We start from the raw sequence: 11,131 nt of genomic DNA on the forward strand, positions 1-11,131 counted from the left end.
ATGTTGAAACATTTATCATGTGTAAAATAAAGAAAAATAATAACACTTTCATAACAATTTCAGGGTTTAGTATCCCTCTGCTTAAAATGGGTCATTATTACCAGGTGCTAATTGCTGTGAGTAATAATAAATATTACCCTTTATTTGTAGCTGCTGGCCTTTTATCACATACTGAGAATCTGATGCCATTATGTTTCCTGGAAAAATGGAGCAGCATAAGGGAGAAGAACCTGTCCCCCTTTACTGCCCTTATGTTCTTCAGTCTCTGTGATGAGGAGTACTTTTACTGAAATGCTTTCCCCTAAGCCAGACTATAACACATTGTGCCTTACCTGCCATTAAAAAGCTAGAAAATGGCTCTCCCACTGTCTACAGATTTCTACAGGGTGGTCAGTATAAAACTGGAAGTCAGTGCTTGAATATTCCAAAGCCAAGTCAAATGCAATTAAGTGAAAAACAACAGTTTTTAATTGTATTCTAATCAAATTGTATTGTGCACAGGTATTAAATCCAATTTTTAACATGCTCAGTATATTGCTTTGTTTTAAGCATTTTTTTCAGCAAAGGGATATAAAAATGTGTTGCTCTAATATGATGTAAGGTGTGCTGGTGTAATATGTTTAAGTCATTGTAATATGTGTAAGTCTGCAGATGTCTTCCCTTAAAGGATCTTAATGTTTGCTAATTCATTTTCTGTGTTTTTTTTGTGCAGTGTATTAAGCACCTGTGTCATGTTAACACCTAACAGCATTCTCCATAGTACTCTGAGATCTTATTTTTAGACTTTGGAATCTTAGTAACCATAGCATTTCTTTTGGTTGGTTGTGTTTTGTTTTTTTTACGTGAAGCTTATTGGATTATATCTATTTATTCAACCAAAGCACTTTAATAATTGTGGTATTTGCAGAAAATAGTGTAATGTGGGAATTCAGATTCACAATTCAGTGAACATGCAAAGTGCATTTACTCGTCAGAGGCACTACTGTATATTGTATGTACAATAGACATGATATAAACCTATTTTTATTGTTGTTTATTTTGGACTTTTCTGTATTGATTAGTCCTGATCAATTCTTGATCAAAACCAGTAAATGTATTGTGATTAGTGTATTATGTGACTATATGAGGAGGAAGCTGACTGATTCTGATTCATCTGTCTACAGAAACGTGATAAAGGCCAGGTGATTTTTGACAAAGTCTGTGAGCATCTTAACCTTCTGGAGAAGGACTACTTTGGTATCACATTCCGTGATGTAGAAAATCAAAAGGTAGTTCCATTTATTTCAAGTATTGAAAACAAATAATTCCCTTTAAAAATCTGAATGTTCTGAGTGTTTTTTATTTATTTATATATTTACAGAACTGGTTGGATCCAGCCAAAGACATGAAGAAGCAAATCAGGGGTGAGTGCGTTCGATGTTTCAATGTTAGTGTTTTAACTATTATTTTTATTTGTGCTATGTGTAGATAATCTGATTACATTGTATTCACTTCATTGAACATATGGTGTTTTACAAATGATTGATTAATGACTATTCAGTGTTCGCAATTGATTTTATGGAACTTCACACCTAAAGTGCTTTTAGGCATAAAGCACATATCAGATGTAACCTCAAGTATTGATACACTTGACACATCTAGTCATAAATTATAAACAGTATATTCTTGTCAATAGGCTTGTGGTAAACAAACTAAGGAGCTTATTACAGAACTAATAGGCTTATGCTCAGTCTTAATGGAGCAGTTTATCTTAATAGGCGTTTATAATCCAAATTTATAAAAGGTACTATTGAGCAAAGCTTGTCATTAGAAAACGAAAATAACATAGTGTACAGGAACACAACATAATTTCTATGAGTTTTTTTTAGATGTTCAGAAATATTGTGGCACTGCATGACTTGCCTTTCTCTTTTTAAATCTTATGACCTGCTGTCACAGACCCTTGCTTTCAATTGGTCAGTCCAGTTTAAAAAGGCAAGGCAAATGAAATGCTTCATAATGGCATTCAGTTTTGAAAGAGTGCCATCAAAGAATTTGCAGCCTTCAAATAGCTCTGGGTGATTTATTTTCTTTTATTTATTTATTTTTATGTTTCTTTTTCTTTTTTTAGGCGTTGCCTGGAATTTTTCCTTCAATGTGAAGTTTTATCCTCCAGACCCTGCTCAGCTCTCTGAGGACATCACAAGGTCAGAGCAATTCATTGCAGTGCAAGCAGGAACACACTCAAACTGACTGAGTTATTCAGAGGAATATTAACCATGTAACTGTGTCACTGTGTTTCTAATCTATTGCATTACATCAGTGTGAGCATTTTGAGTTGCATTGTATATTTAGATGAACAGTTCATTGATATGTAGCTTCTTTCTTTCTTTCTGATATTTTCCATTGTTTCTTCTGTATCTGTACTCAGTCAGGTATGCCTCTTTGTTGCCTGTTTCTCACTATATTTCAGGTATTACCTATGTCTGCAGTTGAGAGATGATGTAGCGTCGGGCCGCCTGCCTTGCTCCTTTGCCACACACACAGTGCTTGGGTCATATACAATCCAGTCAGAACTTGGAGATTACGATCCAGATGAGTACAGCACCAACTATGTCAGCGAGTTCCACTTCGCTCCAAACCAAACCAAGGAACTCGAAGAGAAGGTCATGGAGCTCCACAAGACCTACAAGTGAGCTTTACATGCAATTTTCCCAGACATATTAACATAATTGTATATTTTGTGTAGTATCTTAATTGAATGTTGAGCATCTTTGTTTTAGAGAAAATTCATGGCAAATTCATTCTATTTTTGGAAAATAATATAATCCATCTTCCATCAGAGGGATGACGCCAGCTGAGGCTGAAATGCACTTCCTAGAGAATGTTAAAAAGCTGTCTATGTATGGAGTGGACCTCCATCATGCCAAGGTAAAGAACCTGTGTGTACCACCCTAAGTAAACAGGAGTCATTTAGTAGCTTTTAGCATGAATCAGCTTTGACTCATCTTCTGTCTTTTTCTTTGAAGTCATTTAAAAGAAATTCTGCATTTCTTTTTTCCATCAGTGCATTTGGGAATAGCAGAGCACAAAGAAATACTGTAATGAACTTTCTTTACCTTGAGGTCATCTTAATTTCTATTTACACATGTCGTTCCCTGGGAAAACAGCTGCCGGTTATTGGCTAAATTGCAATGAAAAGCAGAAAAAGACAAAAAAATGGGTTTTGTCATATATATTCATTTATTTTATTTAATTATATATTTTCCCAAGAACATGCTTTTAATTCTTAGCTTTAAGAAAGCATAAATACACTACTCAAAAAAAATTAAGGGAACTCTTAAATCACTCATTGGATCTTGAACAGAAAATTCAAGTTGAAAATCCTTCTTTATTTACAGTGTGTAATTTGATCACAATTATGTGACAGTGGTCAATGGAAAACAAAATAACATCACACTGAAAATCAAAGAAATAATAATGGCAGATGGTATCCTAGGGATTTCCTCCCAGACCTGGATTAGGGCATCATTGAGCTCCTGGACTCTCTGTGGTACTACTTGTTGGTTTTGGATGCTCCGATACATAATGACCTAAAGGTTATTAATTGGATTCAGGTCTGGGGAACATGAGGGCCTGTAAATGGCCATTTAGACTTCATCTATTTCACCATACAGAAACTGCCTACACACTCTGGCCACATGAGGCTGGGCATTGTCATGCACCAGGAGGAACCCAGGGACCACTGCATCAGTTTAACGTCTGATAGAGGCTCGTAGGATTTTATTCCAGTACCTAGCAGGAGTAAGGCTTTGGCTTGCACATGGCTTACACCATTGGCTTGCACATGGAGGACTTCAAGCATATTCAAGAATATTCCTGCCAAAAATCACTGACACACTGCTAAACCTGTCATTCTGGATGATGCTGGTTGCAGGCAGCATAACATTCCCCACAGCATCTCCAAACCTTCACATTTGTCACATGCTCAGTATGGACTTGCTCTCATCTGTGGCAGGCCTACCAATCCTAGTGTTATTTGTCAAATACCAATCAAGCTGCACGGTGCAGGGCTGTGAGCACAGGTCCCACTAGAGGATGTCAGGCCCTCATGCCACCCTCATGGAGACTGTTTCTAACAGTTTGGTCAGGCATCTTGCAAAACTAATCTTTTTTGGGGGTTGCCTTGCTGTTGCCTCTCCAGTGCACCTGTCGTGCAGGTGACACTGATTCACAATCACTTCTTTCAAATGTTTTCTAACTGGACAGACTGATATCCATGAAGTTAAATTGACTTGATGTTATTCCGAGATAATGTGATGTTCCTTAAATTTTTTGAGTAGTGTATATTTTGGCAGAATCATGGAAAATTTAGGTGAACCTCTGGCACTTCAAAAGTTCCTTTTGAATCAGGAGACAGTATTAAAACCGGTGGTAAAAACAGTCAATCTGCCTAATGATAGCGAAGCTCTGCTTTCCTCACAGTCAATGTCAGGCTTTGATCAATTTGTTTTATAGCTACTTGTGAAATTGAAATGGATATAAGCCTAATTAAATCAGAGTGAGTCGGATAAAAACATGAAAATGTCTGTGATGCTCCTTCCTTCTAGTTTCCAAAATTTCTAGTAGTACAAAATTTCACTATGTGAAGACGTTCTCTGGCTGCAAACATATGGACACCATGTCTCCTAAATCATTTATAATTGTCAATGCCAATGCAAAATGTATGTTTTCCCATCACACTGTTAACAATCTGTTTCTTAAAAATTTAAAAGTGGACTGTAATTTATGTTAAGTGTTGTTCTTTTGTTTTATGTGTTTCCACTGCATTTTATGTCTGACGTACAGTAAAAATGTGTAAATGGTCCATATCTACAGCCAGCACTAACAGTGCTATACTATGCAGACAGTCAGTTATATATTTACCTTCATAAGCTTTTCCAAAATATATACAAATTTATGACCACATCAAGTAACCAACCATTTTTATTTTCTAGAGTACTTGCAAGCTTTCAGGTGACAGCAGTCATTAAAACTTAATTCATATTAGAAACAAATGGTACTTAAACTTATTTTAATTCATATTAGAAAGAAATGGTAGTTCAGCTATGCTTTTTGATATAACAACGTCCCTTTTGGGCTGAGTTCTAATTACATGGTAAACACACTTAATCTCATACTAATTTCATAGAGGCAAACAGAGGCAGTTTGAAGTATATTAGGTCATATTTTATATTACATATTACTAAATCAATATTTTTAATTAGATTTGCTTATGGAAACATTATAGAGCTTGGAAGCATTAATGATTGTTTCCTTGCAGGCTAATTTCAAAAGAAATGTGCACACAGTTGAAAAAAAAAAAATCTTTATCAACATTCATAACACTGCTAACCCCAGTGATTTCTATGTTCAGTTGATGAAATGTAATAGTCAGGACAGCAAATATCATCTCATAAATGGAAATTGAGCGGTCTCCTCTGAAATAACAACAGATCAAGCGATGATGATCATGGAAACTGTCCCTTAATTTGATCAGATCAGCCCTCTTCTTTTTCCTTTTTCTTACTGAATTGCCTAGTTGGTAGGAAGCTTCTTTGAGTGCTTGTCTCCAGCTAAAGGAGAGGTAAGGCTGCATTCGTGCATCTGTGTGTCCTTGTATGTGTGTGTATGCTTCTTTCGTCTGACCCTAGTCTTCGTGCATGACCATGGAGTGAAGAGTCCCATTGTCTGAGCTGCAGCTGATTTGGCCACAATACTTGCACTATTGTGGCTCACTGTTGATTCTCAGTATGCCTGTATGCAGAGGTTAAATTCCCCAGAGAAAGATCTCCTCATAGATCCACATGTTTCTCATGTTATTGTAGAAACACATTGTTCAGTCCCAGGATAATAATATACAAGCTCTCATCTCCATCAGCTCTGTAAACCATTCATTCATTAGATGTGAAACATTTTTTAAGAAGTGCCCAATTATTGTCAAGTAAACACCACATTGACACATCCTTATGTGACTAATGCTATTTGTTAAACACCCACTTTATGACATCCATTATATTCCCCTGAAAACAGTCTAAAAGTCTTTTGTAATATTTTTGTGTTTGTATGTTTAGTGGTTTAATACTCATAATTAATATTGGGTGCAATGCCGCAACAATTGTGATTGTGTAGATGTTGCATTGAGTAGATAGCAACCGTGTTTTGTTCAGCATCTGTCAGCTATGAAATACACACCCATCTTTGAAAGGCTTTTTATTTTTTTTGATGTCATATTCTGAATGCCCAAAAAATCTCAGTAACCCACGTTGTGATGACCCATCGCACGGATAAGAAACTCAGTTGCATATCGTTTGTGTGCAGTCATTTGAAACGGACTTGTCAGTCAGTCATATGCTGTGTTAACACAGCATACAATTGAAGCATAAGGACATGTGGGGCTGACCAATGACATTTAACCAGCCCAAAAAAGAATTTGGCTCCACATTGCCTGTTGAATGTCTAGTGCTTTTTTTTCTCTCTCAGGGGTCTAACCTCATGGGCTGCTCAACATTGGTTCCACACACACTTTTCCTCGCATCTGTACACAGCGTGACAATATTGCAGTGCCACACTGTTTCCAAGTCATTTTACATGATCAGTCATTGATAAAAATAAAAAAAAAAAAGCTTTTCTGACAGGCTTGATATATTGGCAGAGATTTCTGGCTACCAGCAGTTCTTTACTGAAGGCTGTTTTGATCAAATTTGAGATATTACTTTGGAGCCACTCAGAAAACTTCAGCTGCTTGTCCTGTGATTGTCTGTTTGTTTACAAGGCATTGTCTCTAATGTATCCATCTAATCATTCCTCAGGATTCAGAGGGGGTGGAGATCATGTTAGGAGTGTGTTCATCTGGCCTACTCATCTACCGAGACCGTCTGCGAATCAACAGGTTTGCTTGGCCCAAAGTCCTCAAGATCTCCTACAAGAGGAATAACTTCTACATCAAAATTCGACCTGGAGAGGTGAATTTAGAGTTTAAGTACATGGATGACCGTTTTAATGTAAATGCTGAGAAATATAACAAATATTTGTGTGTGTGTGTGTGTGTGTGTGTGTGTGTTACTAACGTCTAGTTTGAGCAGTTTGAAAGCACGATTGGCTTTAAACTCCCCAACCACAGAGCAGCTAAGAGACTCTGGAAGGTTTGTGTGGAGCACCACACCTTTTTCAGGTGAGCATTATGAGAGTGAGAGGAGAATTACCACTTGAGTTGTTCTGTAATTATGCAAAGATTTAAACAACCTTCAGCCAGTTCTTAGATTTACATGATTTAGAAGTAGGTGTTACATAAATTGTTACTGATTGTTTTCTATAAGAGAATGTCCCAAAGGGTTTTATTCTTCTTATACCACATCATTTTGTACATTGTTTTGTTAAATAATGTTGTATCTTTATCTGTTTACAGTTACTTTTTGTGGATTGTTAGTTGCTAGCATCACTTCTTAATAAATAATAACAGCAGAATACAGCCATTCCTTCACTTTTCTTAGACGCTAATAAAATAGTTTTTCATGTTAGAGAATAAAAGTAAAGCTCCAACTTGTCTACCCTTAAACTTTTCTGACTGTTACCAAGTGTAGACACCTTCCGTAAAAGTTAAACATTAAAGTAAAATTAAACATTTAGAAAATAAAAAAGGTTTCACTATATCAACATATAAATGTAATGTTAAATGTATATGTATTTTAATTTATTTATTATTAGACAACTCTATTAATAGAGTTTCTGTGGATCATCCATCATCCAAGTGAATTAGCTGTTCCTGAAAAAAGAATAATGTATTAACAAAGGAACATTAATATAAACATGCCTTGAAGTCATCACTACATAATGTTTGAGAATTAATCAGCGCCTTTGCCCAATCAGATCCTAGAATCAGATCCACTTCTTTTTAAGCAGGTTTTAAAGTCTAAACCAGAAAGAAGCAAACTGCAAAAATTTTAGGCAGGTGTTGAAAAATGCTTTTTAAAAAAAGTTAGAATGCTTTCAAAAATTTAAGTGTTAATAGTTTATATTTTAACAATTAACAAAATGGAAAGTAAATGAACAAAAGAGAAATCCATATCAAGTCAATGTTTGGTGTGATCACCCTTTGCCTCCAAATTAGCATTAATTCTTCTAGGTACATTTGCACAAAGTTTTACATGGAACTCAGCAGGTAGGTTGTTCTTCTAGGCATCTTGAAGAGCTAACCACAGATCTGTGGATGCAGGCTGTTTCAAAAGGTACTGACCTATGAACACTTTATACCAGTAGTTAACTGATGCATTTATTTATTAGGTTGGTATCTCCTGAAACTCCACCCAAGAAGTTTCTGACTCTTGGTTCCAAGTTCCGCTATAGTGGCCGAACCCAGGTCCAAACGAGACGGGCCAGTTCACAAATAGTTCGTCCAGCTCCCTTCTTTGAGCGCTCCACCAGCAAACGCTACATCATGTCCCGCAGTCTAGATGGAGGTTGGTTTAGTCTTACATTCAGTATTTCTGTCCTTTGTGTTTAATAATAATAATAATTTGTGTCTATAATGAGTTTTTAATTACTGAAGCTAAATTGATTGCATATGAATATTCTTTGATGTTATACAAATTAATTGAATCTATAGAGTTATAAGGACTTGTACAAAATTGCTTTTACTAATGACTTAAGTCATTGCTTTTTAAAACTACTGTTTAATAGTAAGACAACCTGAGCAGACATGGATTGCATTATTTTAAACTGATCTTTTATAATGACATTTAAGATATTCCACAAGCCCAAAATTCAGGATTGATTAATGTACAATTTAATGCGTGTCTCTAATTTGAAGATCAGACTTTAATCAGTTCTACCTTAATGAGTACAGAGCTCATGTACTATTCAGTGACATCATTAAAACATTTTGTTCTCTAATAAGGTAGTCTTTAATCAGTGCCTGCCACATGTTCCAGTCACTGTAGTCAATTACTATAGGACATTGTCTTGACTAAAGTAACTGTAATAAAACTGTAACTGTAATACCTTCAGATGTATCATTAGAAACAATTTGCTTTATTGACTATTATAATCTCCATTACCATCGTCTCTTTAATGTTGCCTTTGTTTTTCATTAACTATTACTTGGCCAAGAGCTTGCACACTTCAGGGGTCCAAGCTGTTTCTCACAATGATGCCAACATGTTTTTGTGCCTCTGCTAATGGCAGCATGTCAGTCAACCATACTGGTGTTTGTGTTATTGTTGTCCATTGTGTTCACATTGCCTTTTTATCCAGCATGGCCTTCACTTTCCCTCTACCCACTGTTTTTAATCACCTGGTACCAGACCTGCATTAATGTCTTTCAAGTTGCTTTGTGGTGTCTCTGTTGAGAAGGGCTTGATGCTGTGCTGGGGTGACTCCTCTGATGAAACCCAGCATTATACTGTACCCTGCTTTTACTAAACCACATTGCTGAGAGCAAGAAAGAAAGACACATCACAAGGTTTTGTCCTCTCTGCCTTTAAATGCACAATTACACTTTTCTTTCCTTTCCATGTTTTTAATAAATGAAAATTGTGTGCTTCCCGAGAGATCATGGAAGCCAGCACATCTAAGCAAATCAACACTTTACATTGATATTGTCCTGTGTTCAGTGAAGAAACATTCACTTCATGTGGACAGTAATTCACTTATGAAATGATTCTGAAATGAAACTATGGATTTGAGCAGTGGAAGCCTAATTTACTTGTGTGAGTTCCTATTGTCTGCATCCTCTGTAATTAGCTTTTCTACACAAAAGGGCTGTGGTTTAACTTCCTTTAACCCCCTGTTGCTGCATATCACTCCAGATGTATTAAAGAGTCAACTAGGATTTAATATCATTATTAAATCATTTAATAATTGGTTTAATATCATGCAAAAAGATTATTTTATTACACGGTTAAAGACCAACAGTTCACCCTTTTAAAAAATATGGATCACACCAGCATCTTGCTTAATATACAATAAATATAAACAATGTGTCCTGCATATATGGAACCGAATATATACAAGATACTAGTTTAACATGTAAGAGAGTCATTAAGAAAGCAAATGACACTAGCAACTCAGAAAGTATTTACTAGTTGCTGGAGAGGTATAACTTTTTATGCGTTGTCCTGGCAAATGCATTTATCCAATTCTTGTCACTTTTAGGGCTTTGTACAAGTGTTATTATATTACAGAGATAATTATAGAGAAAATACAAAGAAAACAAGTGAAATGTTAAATATTACTGTGGTGAAATGATGTACCTCAGTTTGTTGCCACATGGCGTCTTTAAAATTAACCAGTCAACTTGTCTCAAGTCTTCTTGTGATGTTGACTTTCTCCTCAGCTCAACGGAGCATCCCACAAATCACAGCGACTGTAGTCCCAGGATCTAAACCACTTATTGCTATGAATGGCACTAAACCAGCAGGTAGCTACATGCATCTACAACCCCCAGCCTAGGAAAGAGCTTTTAAAGCTTGCTAGTTTGGAAGGTTATAGGTGCAAATGGACTCCTCATTATCTGTCTGCTGCAATCCTCAAGCCAGCTCTGCATGTTATTGACTGTTTAAGCTGCTAGCCTAGCATGTACAAGCTTACTGCTAGCTACAGTCTCCTCTTGCTTAGCTTTCTAATAGTTTGTCTTCTGGAAATATTTGTCAGCATGGCTTATACAGCTGGCTGCTCATTTTAGACAAATCTTGTTGACTATACTGTATCTCAGGACATTCCCCAGGGTAATCTGAGGATATTGAACTATTGGGTCATAAAGAGATTAAAGATAAATCTAATTTATTGTCTGAACTTAAAAGAAATCATATCCACTTGTTTCTTAAAAAAACATACTTAATGTATACTCTTCAAAGACAAAAGCTAAGAATAGGGATATTATTTTATATACCAACATAATATTTCATTTGGTGAAGATTGTGGTCCAGCTTGTTAGCTCAGCCTATTTGAGTTTTAGTTTTTATATGATATGGCAGACATATTCAACATTTCATATTAATTAACTTTTTGCTCATGAGACCCACTTGGAAGTTTTTAAGCAACTTTTTTTGCACCATGAATACATCAAACTGATGTTAACTACACCAGTCAGCCATAACATTGATACAACTGAGTG

The 11,131-nt window shown here is 36.0% G+C and overlaps 1 protein-coding gene across 23 annotated transcripts in view; it reads left to right on the forward strand.

The window, feature by feature from the left end:
• epb41l3a (erythrocyte membrane protein band 4.1-like 3a) overlaps positions 1-11,131 on the forward strand; it is a 76,460-nt gene that overhangs the window by 45,474 nt on the left and 19,855 nt on the right. For 21 of the 23 annotated variants that reach the window (XM_060869728.1, XM_060869726.1, XM_060869730.1 and 18 more), the window contains 9 exons: positions 1,164-1,268; positions 1,361-1,403; positions 2,111-2,186; positions 2,453-2,671; positions 2,823-2,910; positions 6,831-6,983; positions 7,095-7,192; positions 8,302-8,477; positions 10,352-10,435. In XM_060869728.1, coding sequence (XP_060725711.1) covers positions 1,164-1,268; positions 1,361-1,403; positions 2,111-2,186; positions 2,453-2,671; positions 2,823-2,910; positions 6,831-6,983; positions 7,095-7,192; positions 8,302-8,477; positions 10,352-10,435 — 1,042 coding nt within the window. The remainder of the gene's footprint in view (positions 1-1,163; positions 1,269-1,360; positions 1,404-2,110; positions 2,187-2,452; positions 2,672-2,822; positions 2,911-6,830; positions 6,984-7,094; positions 7,193-8,301; positions 8,478-10,351; positions 10,436-11,131) is intronic. The other 2 variants (XM_060869744.1, XM_060869734.1) reach the window with 1 other exon arrangement.

This window comes from Tachysurus vachellii, chromosome 5 (assembly GCF_030014155.1).
Source record: "Tachysurus vachellii isolate PV-2020 chromosome 5, HZAU_Pvac_v1, whole genome shotgun sequence".
Taxonomy (NCBI): domain Eukaryota; kingdom Metazoa; phylum Chordata; class Actinopteri; order Siluriformes; family Bagridae; genus Tachysurus; species Tachysurus vachellii.